Raw genomic sequence first — 17,032 nt, 5'->3', positions numbered from 1 at the left:
GAGAGGCCGGCGGCGGCGGCGGCGGCGGCGGCGGCGGCTCGGGGTGAGCGTCCGGCGGGTGGTTCGCCGAAGGCCCGCGCCGCGCTCCCGCCGACCTCCTCGCGCCCTTCGCCGGCTCCGGGGCGGGCGAGGGTCCCCGCAGGCCGCGCGCCGGGAGCCGCCCGCTGGCCTTGGGCGGGGCGAGGGGCCCGCAGCCGCGCCGCCCCGCTCCCTCCTCTGCCGCTGGGAGCCGCTGGCGGCGGGAGAGGGGAGCGGCGCGCGGGGCGCGGGAGGGCAGGGGCGGGGTGGGGGGAGGGAGGCAGCGGGCCGCCATGGACGACAAGGCGTTCACCAAGGAGCTGGACCAGTGGGTCGAGCAGCTCAACGAGTGTAAGCAGCTGAACGAGAACCAGGTGCGGACGCTGTGCGAGAAGGTAAGCGAAGCGGCCTGCGGGGGCGGCGCGTCGGCGGGAGCGGGGCCGGGGCTCGGCGGGGCGGGCGGGCGGGGCGGGGCGGGCCGCTGCTCCCGGGCCCCCGCCCTCCGGAAGCCCCCTGCCCTGGCCGGGGAGCCCACGCCCCGCCGTGGGTCGGGGGCCCCGGGGCCCCGCTGGGGATTCCTGACCCTAACGTCTCACGTGCGCGCCACCGGCGGGGTAATCCAGTGCGAGCTTTTGCTGGAAAATGCACCGAAAGTGAACCTGGATGGTCTTAATTATTAACCGAGCTTGTTAAGAGACGTGGGGCTATTCTCGGGTGAATGGGGGGGGGGGGCTTCAAAAATCACCAGCTTGGGATGCGCCGGCCCGTTTGTCTTTGGAGGGGTGGGCGTAGTGGCAGACGGATGGGTAAACCGAGGCTGCCTTCGATCTCAGCACGCGGCCACTGGTCTTCGCACGGATTCTTGATTGTCCGAAACCAGGCGGTCTGTCTTTTAAATTGGACCACACGGGCACCTGGGTGGCCCAGTGATTGAGCGTCCGCCTTTAGCCCAGGTCGTGCCCCGGGGGTCCTGGGGTCGAGTCCCACGTCGGGCTCCTCGCAGGGAGCCTGCTTCTCCCTCTGCCTGTGTCTCTGCCTCTCATGAATAGGTAAATAAAAAGCTTTTAAAAAAATAGTTTGGCCACAGTGATAACTTGAAATGATAGCTGGGCTACGTGTCTTTGATTCAGGGCAGCCCTTTTCAAAAGTTATTTCCGTTTCTGTTATATGTAAAGTGTTTGGGGTTCTTTTCTTTTCTTTTCTTTTCTTTTCTTTTCTTTTCTTTTCTTTTCTTTTCTTTTCTTTTCTTTTCTTTCTTTTCTCTTGTCCCAGGGTAATAAAATCTGCAAGTGACAAACTGCGCACAGTCGTCCTTGACTGGGTGATCTTGGACAACTTTCTTGAATTCTGTGTCCATTGTTTTCTTAACCGCTGGAGTTGTTTCACACTCTTCATCTTACCGGATAAGTCTAGGAATTCTTCTCGTTCAGTTTTTATGATTGGACTAGATAACTTTCACACATTTTTATGGAAAAAAAGTCTGTATGAAAGAGTAACCAAGTTCGTTCTTTTTTTTTTTTTTTTTTTTAAGATTTTATTTATTTATTCGTGAGAGACAGGCCGAGGGAGAAACAGGCTCCATGTAGGGAGCCTGACGCAGGCAGGACTCGACCCCAGGACTCTGGGATCACGCCCTGGGCTGAAGGCAGACGCTCCACGGCTGAGCCACACAGGCGTCCCTAACCAAGTTATTCTTAATGCTGTTGGATTTGTTTGTATTTTTAAGGCATAAATATGAGACTTTTTTTTGAGAGTTTGTGTTTGGAAATCGGAATGCCTTAGAAATGCATTGGAGAGGGCATTCCTTTTTTTTTTTTTAATTTTTAAGATTTTATTTATTCATGAGAGACATAAAGAGGCAGACACAGGCAGAGGGAAATCGCCTCGCAGGGAGCCGGATGCGGGACTGAATCCCGGCCTCAGGAATCACGCCCTGAGCTGAAGGCAGGCAGACGCTCAACCCGCTGAGCACCCGCCTAGGCATCCCCAGTAATAGGGCACTCTTAAAATTATGCAACTTAGGGATGGAGGAATAATAGCTAATGTTAAATTAGAATAGTTTTTAACAAGTGTAATGTTGCCTAGCACTTTTGTATATTATATAACTCGTTGCGGGACGCCTCCGTGGCTCAGCCGTTGAGCGTCTGCCTTTGGCTCGGGGCGTGATCCTGGGGGTCTTAGGATCGAGTCCTGCATCAGGCTCCCTGCATGGAGCCTGCTTCTCCTTCTGCCTGTGTCCTCTGCCTCTCTCTGTGTGTGTGTCATGAATAAAATCTTTTAAATAAATAAATCACTCACTCCCTCTTTGTTAACAGGAGAATTTGTGTAAATAGGACTGCCAAGCCAGTGGTATTTTTTTCTTTCTGAAACAAACATTACTTACAGCTTCAAGTAGACATTCTGTGTGCTTGTTTGATAACCTAAAATTTCACGAGTCTTAAATTTTACATTTTAACTTGCTCTCTTGGGCAGCCCGGGTGGCTCAGTGGTTTAGCGCTGCCTTCAGCCCAGGGCCTTGTCCTGGGGACCCGGGATCGAGTCCGGCGTCAGGCTCCCTGCGTGGAGCCTGCTTCTCCCTCTGCCTGTGTCAACCCTGCCCCCCTTCAAATAAATAAATAAATTTAAAAATAAAAATAAAAAATAAATTGCTCTCTCAAGGTCTAGTGTCAGCATTCAATCTTAAAATACCTAGTCTTGAAATTAGTTGAGTCAGTTAACCCTGCTATGAACATTAAAAACTTGAAGTTATGAACAAAGCTGATGTTGAATCCCTTTGACTCTCTAATAATTTTGATATATTCCTAGAGAAGAATTCACACTTAAATCTTTTTGTGGAGTTTTTAAAACTTTTCTTTAATCTCTATACCAAACATGGTTCTCGAACTCACAACCATGAGATCAAGAGTGGGATGCTTATCTGACTGAGCTAGCCAGGTACCCCTCAGTCACAATTTAAGTCTTGAGGAGGCTTTCTGTATTTATCCAGAGATAAATTCTCCAGGCATCCCTGGAGAATGTACTTCAAAAGAGATTTTATATAAAATCTAAAATCTGGGGATCGCTGAGTGGCTCAGTGGTTTGGTGCCTGCCTTCGGACCAGGGCGTGATCCTGGGGTCCCGGGATCGGGTCCTGAGTCGGGCTCTCTGCGTGGAGTCTGCTTCTGCCTCTGCCTGTGTCTGTGCCTCTCTGTGTCTATCATGAATAAATAAATAAAATTTTAAAAAAAATAAAATCTAAAATCTTAAATTCCTATTCAGGGCACCTGGGTGGCTCAGTGGTTGAGCATCTATCTGCCTTTGGCTCAGGTCGTGATCCCCGGGGTCCTGGGTTCAAGTCCCACGTCAGGCTCTCCATAAGGAGCCTGCTTCTCCCTCTGCCTATGTCTCTGCCTCTCTGTGTGTGTGTGTCTCTCATGAATAAATAAAATCTTTAAAAAAAAAAAAAAAGATTGAATTCCTGTTCTAATTCAGGTTGCCTGAAAACTGAAGGAGTCAGCTGAAATTGAGACTAAAGTGGTACTGATGAAAGCCCTATTTTGAGGTAGTGGCAAAAATAATATCCATCCTAATGCCAAAAGGGGAAGAAATACAAGAAGTATGGATATGGATGGTCTGGCCTTCGAGGTTAATTTCTGCACAGAAAAAAAAAGTTTGTATAAAATAGTAAGGCATATCTTTTGAGAAGACTAGCTCTTAAATTAGCAGTCCAGCTTTTTTTTTTTTTAGCAGTCCAGCTTTTGAAGCTAATTGCAAATTTGACTTATGTGTATAGAGAAACTGTTTCTGTGATTCATTTCTGCATCAGCAGTGTGTACAGTAATTTTAAAAGATAGTGTGCCTGGAGAGCCAGTCTGGCACTGTTCAGGACATTGTGTGACTAGAACTATATTTAATTCTTGGTAGATCTCAGGAAGAGAAACATTTTAGTCTCTTTTACCTGATAAACTTTATTTTATACTGAAGAACCTCCCTTGTGGTACTCTGAGTAGATAGGGAAATTTAGCCTATTTGTGTGCTAGCAGAATCTTTATTCTCATGATTATAAAGTGCCTACTTAGAAAAATTTTGAGGCTTTTGTAAAAATATAAATATGTAAATATTATGTAAGACTAATGGATAGGTTTTTGGGTTGTGGCTTCAGCTTTGAAATAAACAGAAATATCATTAGGATATTACTTACCCCATTAATGTGAAGTAGCATGCTTAAATTCCAGAATGTCTGAAACCATCTTAATGAAGATTAGATTCTAGTAAAAATGAATGATTTTTGTGCATAGAGAAAAATCTCTTGGATTACTTTTTTCCTTGATAGATTGTAGTGAAAAATTAGTGGTCTTAAGAGCCAGAAAGCATAACTGGTACTTCATTTTAATTTCCCTTGAGCTTTGGTGGTCCATTTGACAGAGTCTAAAATGCAGTGATGCAGAAAGTAGTTTCCTTTCTTAACTATAACAGAATGACCTGATTAAAGTGGAATATGAGGTTAAAACCCAATTCTTCTGACTGAACCACTTGTTGTTTCCATTGCTTATCTAAGCCAGCCTCTCATAGCAAACAGGTAAAGAAACTGAGGCAAACTAGACTAGCATGAACTACTAATGACTAGAGCAGACTTTTGAAAATCAATTCATTTCTCTACTTTATATATGATGTGTGAAACAGTATCTGTAGGTAGATGAAGTCTACATTACATACCTTTTTTTTTTTCCATTGGACTAGTGATTTTGTAGCATATGCCTTCTAATTTGAAGACCTGCAGAAATTTTTTCTTCATCTTTTCTTCAGGATAAATACTATGAGGGACTTAGTGAATGAATTTCTTTGGTAAAAGGAAACAACATACCATGCTTTGAAAATAAAAATTAATGCCAAAACAATCACTGTGTTTTAGACTTTATAAACTATATTTTCTGAACTTAGTCTTTCTAATGAGAATGCATTAAAATCATAGACATATCTATTGTGTATGAGAATTTAGGTTTACTTTAAATAGGAATTTTGAATTGTTTTGGACTGATTTCCTTATAATTCTCCTTCGTGTAAATGTATGTTAAGTATAAACCTAGGGGCACCTGGGTGGCTCAGCGGTTAAGTGTCTGCCTTTGGCTTAGATCATGATCCCGAGGTCCTGGGCTTGAGTCCTGCATCGGGTTCCCTGCAGGGCCTGCTTCTCCTTCTGCCTATGTTTCTACCCCTCTCTCTGTGTCTCTCATGAATAAGTAAAATCTTTTTTTTTTTTTTTAATGTAAACCTAATCTTGGTTCTTCAGAATAACTTGTGTAAAGAAATATTTTCTTTCACACTGTTACTTTATTAATGATTAAGTCTTGTCTGTACTTCCTATATAACATTACTTTTCAAGTCTTTATTTCTTTAATAATATTAAGCTAGGGAATGAGGTCAGTTTATTACAGATTTGGTTTCTTTTCTAGGGAATAAGGGAGCTCAGGCTTAGACTTGGTTTGTTGTCTCTTGTACTCTGAGACAGTTTACTATGCCTTGCAAACTGTCCTTTGAAATAACTTTTTTGAGCAAGATTTGAAATAACTTTTTTGAGCAAGAGAATTATATTATAAACTTGTGCAATCTGAGATAACTGAATTGTACTACAGTAGCACTATGATATAGTACAAGTGTGCAAAATTACATTGAAGATCTAAATAATATTTTATACAAAGATAGTCATTTTATTTTGAGAATGGGATGGGAAGGTGAGACTGTCCTTACCAATTCAATTCAGTCTCTTTTTCTTTAAGATTTATTTTTAGAGCATGAACAGGGGGAGGGGCAGAGGGAGGAGAAAATCTCAAGCAGAATCCTCACTGTGCACCCCCCATGTGGGATTTGGTCTCACGACCCTGAGATCATGACCTGAGCAAAACCTAGACTCAGAGTCACCCAGGTGCCCCTCGCCCATGCAGTTCTACGTGAAACTTTGTTTGAAGTGACTTTTTAGCATTTTTTTTTTTTATTGTGCCAAGGTAGTGTATAGGCTAGGCTTTAATTTTGCTCTTTCCATGTCATAGAGAGTAAAGTAGTTATAAAGTTTCTTCTACCTGGATAAGGAGAATTGCCTAGGTGCAGTCTTGCCTTTGCTTTAGTAGCAAGAGAGGTACTTGTTCTGTGGGAAATGAGAAGAAGAGTGGCTAAATAATGCTGTCATTCCATTTTTACATCATAGATTCAACACATTTTAGTTGTACTCCTATGTGCCAGACGCTGTTCAAAGTGCTGGAAATTCAGCTATGAACAGAAGAGGGGACAAATGATAAACAGATTTAATAGAATACCAGATGGATTCCTGGTAGAAAGAAAAAGCAGAGGATAGGGGAGAGTGATGGGCTTGAGCTTAGAAGGCTCTTTTAATAGAGTGGTCAGAGAAAGCCTTGCAAATTCTTCATAAGGTAATTTACTTTCGTGATCTGAATGGGTATTGCAAGAATTAGAGGGCACAGTTCCCAAGACTGCCCTCATGTGTAACACCAATTACGTGTTCAGTTGGTCCCAGAACTGCTCTCTCAGGTTCAGTAATTCACAGGAACACATTGCAAAACTCATGAAAGCTGTTATACTTGTGACTACAGGGAAAGTATACAGTTTAAAATCAGCCAAGGGAAGAGACACACAGGGCAGAATTTAGGAAGGCCTGGTATCTTCCATCTCTAGTTCCTTCAGAGGCAGACTGGACAGTGGGTCACCCAAAGCCCTCATTATAAATCAGCTTGTTAGACTGTCCAGTGGTCAAAGCCCCCAGGCAAAGACACTCATATGAAGCAGGACATTCCGGGGCCCAGCAGTTGCCTCCCAGTAGGCAAGAGCATATGTCAAACCTCTCTCTGAGTAGGGTTCTTAACTACACAGGTCTTTACACCACAAATTTTAGGTGACAAAAACTTTCATAAATAATCAATGGAAAAATAATGCCAGATACATGAAGAAAACATGGGTACATTTATCAGAATCATAGTGTGTAGGATATAAGGTTATTTTCCTGCTAATTGAGATGGTATATTCTTTGTTGTAATTTCATGACATTTTCTTTTGGACTTTGTAAACTCTTTGCAAATGCAGAAAGTTAGCCATTTAATGTTTAAAATATTCTTTCCCTGGGGCATCTGGGTACTTAGTTAACCATCTGTTTTGGGCTCAGGTCATGATCCCAGGGTCCTGGGATGGAGCCCCACATAGGGCTCTCTTGTCAGTGGGGAGCCTGCTTCTCCCTCTGCCTGCCACTACCCCTGCTTGTGTTCTCTCTCTCCTCTCTGTCAAATAAATAACATATTTAAAAAATAAAGTAAAATAAAATATTCTTTACCTTTATAAATTTCTACTTGGACGTTTTAGCATTTTTGTGCAGTCAGAATGGTCCAGCTTTTCCTTAAACTTTGTGTGCATAAGAATCACTTGGAAAGGAAATAAAAAGTTGAGGTTTCTTAATTCCATTCCAGAGACTGATTATGGCTTGGCAATCCAAAAATCTGCATTTTTAAAGACATCGCAAGTCTTAATTCCAGATTGCATTTTGAGAAATGCTACTTTGAGGAATATGCTAAGTAAGATTCTGATTTACCTTTTTTCTTAAGTTTGGATCAGCTTCCAACAGTTTCTTTGTGCTTTCGGAGTTTCTTTACTGAGATTTTTGCCAGTGTCACTTCCTCTGGGATATCTTCATTCTTTTTGCCACAACCTCTTTCTTCATATATTTCAATAAGTTTCCATATTTATTTATGTTACTAAGTCTATTTCCTGGCTGCCTATCTAGAGTCTCTCCAAGGGCACCAGTATCCGCATCCTGCAGTCAACCATTTTATATATATTTCTTAGTTGAATTTCATTTCCAGTTTTACCTCTTTTCATTTCTTTGCTCAGTTTTATCGTTGTTGACCAAATCCCTCTTTTAAGTATCCAGTTTTGTAAAATGTCACAAGATAAGGAGGCAATACAGCTATATACTTTGCTGTCTGGGTATAAACCTAGTAACAGATGTGCTATGACCCATCCCTAAGAGACTTTAAAAGAAGTGATGTGATTGGTTATTGATCACGATGCCATACCTTCTGTTTATGTAGTGACTTGTATACCAGCAGCACAATTTTTAATTGCAGTAAATACAGTGTGTTAACTCAAATTTCAACCATGTTGTTAGGGACCTAATTAAACCACAGTGACTGAAATTCGTGCATATAGGAACTAACACAGAGTGAAAACTGCCCATATAGAGAGAAATGATTGGGTAGGATTCAAAACCACTAAATAATCTTGTTCTAACTCCATTGGGCTACAACAGTATTTCTCACATTTTCATCATCCCGGGAAAGAAACTGTGCCCATTAGCAATCACTCCCTATTCTCCCCTCCCCCATCCCTTGTCAGCCACTAATCTACTTTCTTTATAGATTTAGCTATTCGAGGCATTTTATATAAATGAAATCATGTAGTATGTAGTCTTTTGTGTCTGGCTTCTTTTACTTGGCATAAAATTTTCAATACCCTTCCATGTTGTAGCAAATATCAGTGCTTCATTCCTTTTCATGGCTGAATAAAATTCTATGGATTTAGCTCTGTGATTGTTTTTATAACTAAGTTATTGCCATCTGGAATTTTTTTAAGTTTAAAATTATTTTTTCAGATTTAAAAAGTAATACATACTTTTAAAAATGTAAATACCTTACAAATGTAGGGCAAAGAACGCAAATGCTCTTTACTATTACACCCACCTTCCCCAGCCACTGCCCTCTTACATCAAGGACAAACGTAGTCTTCCACAGTTTGGTCTTGCTGTGCAAAAATCATGTGTTGGGGAGTAGGGTATTTTTGGTATATTGTTTTTATTAAAATGGGATCATTGGTATAACATCCTAAAACTTTTCCCTGAGCAATCATACTGATACTTGACTATTGCTCAACTGAAAGGAAAGGTTTATTTCCTTGTATAAAAAAAAAAAGGTCAACTGTCATTTATGGAAGAACCTTGTAACTGCATGGCTAAAGTCAAAAACACAAGAAATAGCAAGTGTTGGTAAGGATGTGGAGAAGGAACCTTTGTGCACTGTTGGTAGGATGTAAATTGATGCAAGCACTGTGGAAAACTGTAGAGTTTCCCCAAAATATTAAAAATAGGATCATCATATGATCCAGTAATTCCACTACTATTTACCCAAGTAAAAAGAAACATTAATTAAATAAAATCTTTGCACCCTTATGTTTATCACAGCATTATTTATTTATAATAGCCAAAAAATGGAAGCAGCTGCAGTGTCCAGTGATAGAAGAATGGATAAAGAAGCTGTATATGTGATACTGCTCAGTAAAAAAATAATGAAATATTGCCATTTGCAACATGAATGGACCTAGAGGGTATAATGCTAAGCAAAATAAGTCAGGGAAAAACAAATACTGTATGATTTCACTCATAGATGGAATTTCAGAAACAAAACAAATGAACAAATAAAAAATGAAACAAAAAGACTCTAAAATACAGCGAACAAACTGGTGATTACCAGAGGGGTGGGATGAGGACACAGGTGAAATGGGTAAACGGGATTACCAGTACCTTGAACACAAGAGATGTATGGAATTGTTGAATCATTCTCCTGTACACATGAAAACTAATATAATACAGTATAAACTATACTCGGGGAAAAAAATAGATCAAATGTCATTTATCAAGAATCTTGTGGGGATCCCTGGGTGGCGCAGCGGTTTAGCGCCTGCCTTTGGCCCAGGGCACGATCCTGGAGACCTGGGATCAAGTCCCATGTCAGGCTCCCTGCACGGAGCCTGCTTCTCCCTCTGCCTGTGTCTCTGCCCCTCCCCCCCTCCTCTCTGTGACTATCATGAATAAATAAATAAAATCTTTAAAAAAAAAAAAAGAACCTTGTAACTGTAGGAGGATGGGCACCCTGCTTATTATTAACTTAGCTTTGCAGAACTTTTAATTTCATTTAATCTCACCTGTTTCACAGATCAGTCTGTTCTGTGGCTTTTTTAAGAGAGGGGTGGGTTTTGGTTTTTTTTGTTTTTTTTTGTTTTTGTTTTTGTTTTTGTTTTTTTTCTTTCCTGAGAGACAGAGAGAGGCAGAGGCATAGGCAGAGAGAGAAGCAGGCTCCATGCTGGGAGCCTGACATGGGACTTGCCCTAGGCCGAAGGCAGATTCTCGAAGGCAGATTCTCAACCGCTGAGCCACCGGGGCATCCCTGTTTTGTTTTGTTTTGTTAAGATTTTATTTATTCATGAGACACAGAGAAGCAGAGACACAGGCAGAGGGAGAAGCAGGCTCCTCGCAGGGAGCCTGATGCAGGGAACTGCATCCCTGGACCAGGATCACACCCTGAACAGAAGGCAGATGCTCAACAGCTGAGCCACCTAGGCATCCCTGTTCTGTGGCTTTCTTCAGATGAATTTACATATAATGTTTTAGAACTGATAATTTATGTGTAAATAGAGGGGACAGAAAATCTGCATACTGACTCTGCCAAAACTAGATTCAGTAGTTTCTCATTAATGTGGCTCTGGTAATGGGCACCAGCACAAAAATAGAAATGGAATGTCACCTTTTGGGCAGAGGAGATTTTAGCATGTTTTCATATTCTGTGTTCCTAAAACATTGGTAGAAGGGAAAATGTTTCATTTCATCCTATTTCATTTGAACATTATTCACAAATTTTTGTTTTCTCAGTTCTCTTCCTAAATAGATTTGGTTCATAGCAGCAAAAAAGATTATGTCTTTAAATAGGTGAGAAAGGAAACAAGTTTGAATGGCTAGGTATACAGCATTGGGTGCAACAGTAACAGCTTCCTGCCAAGTGGCATCCCCACAGCCATTCACATTACAGGTTTAAAATTAGTCTTATAGGTGTCCTAGACATATTTAAAATTTGGGTGCTAAGTAACATTAGAAATCATTCATGACTTTTACATATAGAATCACAAGTTGTACAGAAGAAAGTTGACCTAGTGGTCCTGAAAATCTGTAGAAAGGCCTCGTTTTGATGTCTGGGAATTTTAATTTGGGGAGAGTTCCCACCATCCCCGTTAAGAATGACTCACGGTGCCTAAACTGTTACACAGACGGTGTGATTTATGCTGAGCACATGCTTTCCTCACTTTGGTAAATGCTAGGCAGGGGTACCTATGTTACCAGGTCCCAATTACAGATCCTGGGCACTAAGTCTCTAGTGAGCTTCCCTGGTAGTCAGCATTTCACACTTGTCATAACTCATTGCTGCAGGCATCCTGTGCACTCTGAGGCTTCCCAGGAAGAGGACTTGGAAGCTTGCACCTGACTTACTCTAGACTTTGCTTCCCTGTGCCTTTTCCCTTTGCTGATTTTACTTTGTATCCTAATGTAATAAATCATCAGTATGACTCTATACTGAGTTCTGTTGGTCTTTGTGAATCACTACCAGACCTGGGGATGTTTTGGGGGGCCCCTGACACACAAAAGTTTTTACATTAAGAATTTTAAATATTAGCTGAACTGTATACTTCTACCAGTACGACACAATTTCCCTGAAGGCAAGCCAAAGTGATCTTACAATAATATGATCGCTCGGTGAGCCAGGTATCTGAAGAAAAGGTAGAAGTTAAAAATCCAATGTTTAAAAAACATCAGAGGATCTATACAGTGGAGGTAAAAATTGGGGGAGTGGAGTGGTTATCACACTGGCCTGAGAAGTACTGTCTTCACTACTATGTAGTTAGAAGCTCAGGGAGTATAACTGTGAAACATACACACATTCTGTATCCAATCTTATTAACGCATCCTTGTAGATTTGTAAAATCTGGTTTAAGATAACCATATATTCTTAGAAGAACAATTGAGCTTTGTGCAGTGGCGGTATCATAGCCAATGAGGTTTATCCGAGGTGCAAAATTCACGAATAGAAAACTTAAAAGAACAATTGCATTGGATAATATTCGCATTTTGGTGCTTTTTATGTTTATATTTAAAGTAAGACAGTAAATGATAGAGATTACATATCAAGCAGATTTGCTTTTCAGAGTTGGAACTGATTGGTTGAGATAGATAGATAGATAGATAGATAGATAGATAGATAGATAGATAGATAGAGACACAGACAGACACCTGGGTGGCTCAGTGGTTGAACATCTGCCTTCAGCTCAGGGCCTGCGGGATTGAGTCTCGCTTCGGGCTTCCTGCATGGAGCCTGCTTCTCTCTCTGCCTGTGTCTCTGCCTCTCTGTCTCTCTCTCTGTGTCTCTCTCTGTCTTTCAAGAATAAATAAAATCTTTTTTAAAAATGAAAAAAAAAAATAGATGACATCAGCTCCAGTTGAACTTTCTACTGATTTTTGCTATTCAGTAGATTTGTTTTCTCCTGAACAAAATTGGGAAGCTCTCATATGGAGTAAACTTGGTAAAAAATTGTTTCATTTGTGATTTTTAGACACTTTTGAACTATTTGTCAGACCCTGTGTTAGAGGACTGATAATTTAAAATTTCCTTGAGGGCATCTGGGTGGCTGTGATTGAGCATCTGCCTTTGGCTCAGGTCGTGAACCCAGGGTCCTGGGATTGAGTCCCTCATCGGGCTCCCCGTGGGGATCCTGCTTTTCCCTCTGCCTGTTTCTCTGCCTCTATGTGTGTGTGTGTCTCATGAATAAATCTTAGAAAAAATTTCCTTCAGTTGTAATTGGAATTACACGTTGCAGCAACTCTACCTTACTCTAGTTGCATGCCAGTGATACATTGGAGCAGCAGGGAGCTTGTCTCAGCTGGCTAGTAAGAGGTAACAGGAATGGCTGAGTGAGACTTCTGGGAAAGTTTTGTAAGATGGATAAACTAGGCTAGCATGTACTCTCTGGTCCTTTGTCCTTTCTGCCTTCTTGCTGAAATAGGGTACCAGATACAGTGACTAGAGATGCACCACCATCTTGTGACCACAAGTTGGCATTTTGGTTTACTGAGGGTCACAAAGAAGGTGAGTGTAAAGACTCCTGCCGTGATGGCCCTTAAGGGCCACAAATCCAGGGACACCTACCTCCAGGCTTCTCATTAATGTGAGAAAAATAAGCCCACAGTTTGTCTTCTCTGCCCCTCCAACCAGAAAAGGACAATTTCAGTAATATAATAAAATAATGTATTTACCAAACAGCTAAAAAATCAGCCCTTAAAGAATTTCGGATTGGAAAAGAAGAGCTATTCCCAGATTCTACATGCGGAAGTAAGACGGCATGTCTTTTTTATTTCAGTGATCTCTACACCCACCATTGGGCTCAAATTCACAACCCTCAAGATCATATTTTAGAATTACAGACCAATAGATACCTTTTCTAAATGAAGAAAGTGAAAAGTAAATAACTCTTACGGTTACACAGTTAGATTTGAACCAGGAGGAGAGTCGCTATTTCCTGGAAGATTTCTATACACATATCTCATTCTAACCAACCACAGGCAAAGAGAAGAAAAAATACGGGCTACATTGTTCATAACTCTTAGGAAAGTCTACCAGGCTAATTTAAGCAGAAATGGAAAAATATATAGTAGCCTAGAATCAAAAGGAAAGCTGGAAAACCCAGAAGGAAATTTTACAGGAATTAAGAGCTAATGGAGCCCACAGTCAAAATCATACCTTAGAAATGTTTTAGAACGCTGGAGAGGACAGCTCTTGGAATAGAACTTGCCATTGTCCCTACTGCTTAGGGTCACTTCAAATTAAAAGTCAGGGCTAGGGATCCCTGGGTGGCGCAGCGGTTTGGCGCCTGCCTTTGGCCCAGGGCGCGATCCTGGAGACCCGGGATCGAATCCCACATCGGGCTCCCGGTGCATGGAGCCTGCTTCTCCCTCTGCCTGTGTCTCTGCCTCTCTCTCTCTCTCTGTGACTATCATAAATAAATAAAACTTAAAAAAAAAATAAAAAAAAAAATAAAAGTCAGGGCTAGGTGCACCCAGTTGACCTAGATGAATCCAGAAATAGACTTTGTGATTCCTACAACATAAATGCAGACTTTCCTTGTGATTTGTTTTACATATTCTAACTTTAGTACTTTGGATTAGAGTAATAGGACACTAACAGTCACTGAAAACAAGTTGATGTGAACAAGATACATGTCTTTGTAGAAATATGAATCTGCTTACCTTTTCTATGATCTCTCACATTACATGTTGGTCAACAGAACAGGCATTAGCATAGAAATTTTGAAGCTTCTTAGGCTCCTGACCCCTTTATACTCTTAACATTTAAGGATTGAAAAGAGCTTTTCCTTTTGTAGGTTGTATTACTGATATTTTATTGGCAAATAAAGCAAATTTCAAAAAAAGTTTTTTCAACAGTCTCAATATTACAAATCTTGGAACTATTAAAACCATCAATATTACAAAATCTCCTTACCTAGACCTAAAATAAGTTTATGATGTTACAAGACAGGAAAATATAACTTTAAATTGTAGTTTAAGCCCGTTAGTATAAAAATAGTTACAAGCCCTCTTCCATTTAACAATTGAAACAGAGATGGCTAATTCAGAGCTTTATATTTCCAAATACTCACAGTTTCTTAGGATTTCCCAAAAATGTGACTGCCAATCAGATTTTTTAAAGACATATTATAGTTTATTCTACAGCTATCTCTAGATGATAGAGGTCAGTATGTTTCTATTCTTTTGTGTGCTATAAATATTTTCCCAAGCTTCTCCTTTATCTCTTACTGTATACAGAAAGTTTTATTTTGTTTAGTTGAGTCCATCTAAGCCAGCCTGTTGATGCTAGAGAGTTTCCCTGTTCCTCTCTTTATCTCTAGTGCCTGGCCTACAACAGATACTTTACAAATAAATGTTTGTTGCAGGAACACATAAACGTTACATTCAGGAATATTTTGATGTGTTGGGTGAATGCTATGTATGGTGTACATCAAAGTGAATGGTTTATCAGCCTAATGAATGTTGTCCCATACAATTACTATCTGTTAAGTAACTTTTTCTCTGTTTTTGATGTTTCCTTTAGTGGATTTTTACATGTGATTAGCTGGCTAAATTCTTAATATTCTATGATTTGAGGATTCTATTTAACTGCAAAATTTCGGTTACTCCTATTTAACTTGAAAAACAAATTACTTGTTGCTTGCTAAGTAAATGACAATTTTAAGCTTTCTCATTTTAAGCTTGTTGCCATTGGCTTTTTTTCCCCGTTGATAGTTCCATTGCAGGAGGTTATGTTGCTTTTGAAAAACCTCTGCTAATTGTTTTCTCAGTCTTCAGCTATTTTACTAGGATACTGTTGACTTTAGGATTTGGATTTTATAAACTCCTTAAAAACTTTCTTCTTTACCCCCTGATGCATCAGGGGTTTCACTGGACTTGGCTGACTTTGCTATAAGTATTTTGCCCCTATGAGCTAAACCAGCTATTTGGAAAACCTAACATACTTAAAAATTAGTAGTGCAGCTTCTTAGTTAGAGTGGAGCTCCTAGACAGTTATCCTTACTTAACAGATGAGCATGTAGTAGTTTTATGACTTGCCTTTTTCATTTTTATATCAAATACCTTTTATATCCAATATCAGCATTAGGTTTCACATATGTAACAGAAAACCCAAAGTAAAGGCTTAACTAAAGTAGCAATTTTTGTACTTTTCTTATGTATAAGCAAATACATAGATAAGCACTCCTGGGATGATATGGTAGCTCTACAAAGTTGCTAGGAAACCAGGCACTTGCTGTATTACTTTTCTGTGGTTACTATAACAAATTATTACAAACTGCCTGGCTTAAAAGACCAGAAATATATTTTCTCACAGCTCTGGAGGCCGGAAGTCCAAGATCAAGGTGTCAGTAGGGCCATACGCCCTCTGGAAGCTCTGGGACAATCTGTCCCTTGCCTCTTACAGGCTTCTGGTGGCTGCTGGCATTCCTTGGCCACAGCGCTTCATTCTGTCTGTCTTCTGGGGATGTGTGTATCTGTCTCTGTCTCTCTCAAAACTCATTTAGGGTCTGTCAGGATAATCTAGGATAAGCTCCTCCTGTCAAAATCCTTAATTGCATGTTTTTCACGTGAGATAATATTCACGGGTTTTGATGATCAGGAAGTGACTGTATCTTTGTGGGTGTTTTTTCAGCCTGCCACATCTTCTAGCACTCTGCTCTGCTGTTATGAGGGAGCAGCTCTTGTCCTTGTGGTCTGACATGGCCTCTGGAGTTCCAGCCATTGTTACATAAACATTCCAGGAAACAAGATGGAGAGTGTTGAAGGGCATGCCCCCTCAAGGAAACTTTCTGATCCCCATATAACACTTCTTATATCTCACTAACCCGAACTTAGTCTTATGGCCCTTTGTAGCTGCACAAGAGGCTGGTACTATGGATTGAATATTTGTGTCCTCCCAAAATTTATATATGAAGGCTAATTACCAATGTGATGGTATTTGGAGGTGAGGTCTTTGAGAGATAGGTCATGAAAATAAAGCTCCCATGAGTGGGATTAGTGCCATTATCAGAGACACTAGAGAGATTATTTTTCTCACTATGATGTAAGCATGCCTCTACAAAACAGGATGAGGGTCCTCACCAGGAATCAAGTCAGCTGGCACCTTGATATTGGAATTTCCAACCTTCAGAACTGTGAGAAAGCAGTTTCTGCTGTTGAAGCCACCTCGTCTATTGTGTTTGTCATAGCAGCCTGAACTAAGGCAGCTGGAAAGTAGTCTTTGAGCTGGGAATATGGCTACCTTGACTACAATTATATTAATTATGGAGAAGAAAGGAGAGAGTAGACATTGAGGTTAGGCAGTCTTTGCCTCAGATCATCTTACATTTTGTTAGCTACTGTCAGTTACTTTCCAAAGAAGATGTGTAAATGTACATTTTCACCAATAGGGTATGAGAACAGCCTTGCTTTAAAAAAAAAAAGAAGAGAAGAAGAGCCTTGCTAACAGTGGGTAAATGTCATTTATACCAATCTCATGGATGGAAAAGAAGCATATGTTTGTGGTCACCGCCCCTTTGTTTACCACCTAATGCATCGTGTTACTCCAGATGTGGTCTGGCCAACAACAAGGAAAAT

The 17,032-nt window shown here is 40.7% G+C and overlaps 1 protein-coding gene across 1 annotated transcript in view; it reads left to right on the top strand.

Moving 5' to 3' along the window:
- The first annotated feature begins 268 nt into the window (after positions 1-268).
- The window catches only part of PPP2CB (protein phosphatase 2 catalytic subunit beta), a 34,575-nt gene continuing 17,811 nt past the window's right edge, over positions 269-17,032 (top strand). The window contains exon 1 of the mRNA XM_055334672.1: positions 269-413. Within this exon, the coding sequence (XP_055190647.1) occupies positions 312-413 (102 nt within the window). The 5' untranslated portion in view covers positions 269-311. The remainder of the gene's footprint in view (positions 414-17,032) is intronic.

This window comes from Nyctereutes procyonoides, unplaced genomic scaffold (assembly GCF_905146905.1).
Source record: "Nyctereutes procyonoides isolate TBG_1078 unplaced genomic scaffold, NYPRO_anot_genome, whole genome shotgun sequence".
In the NCBI taxonomy this organism is placed as follows: domain Eukaryota; kingdom Metazoa; phylum Chordata; class Mammalia; order Carnivora; family Canidae; genus Nyctereutes; species Nyctereutes procyonoides.
The sequence above is the reverse complement of the archived record's forward strand: the minus strand, read 5'-3'. Positions and strand labels throughout refer to the sequence as shown.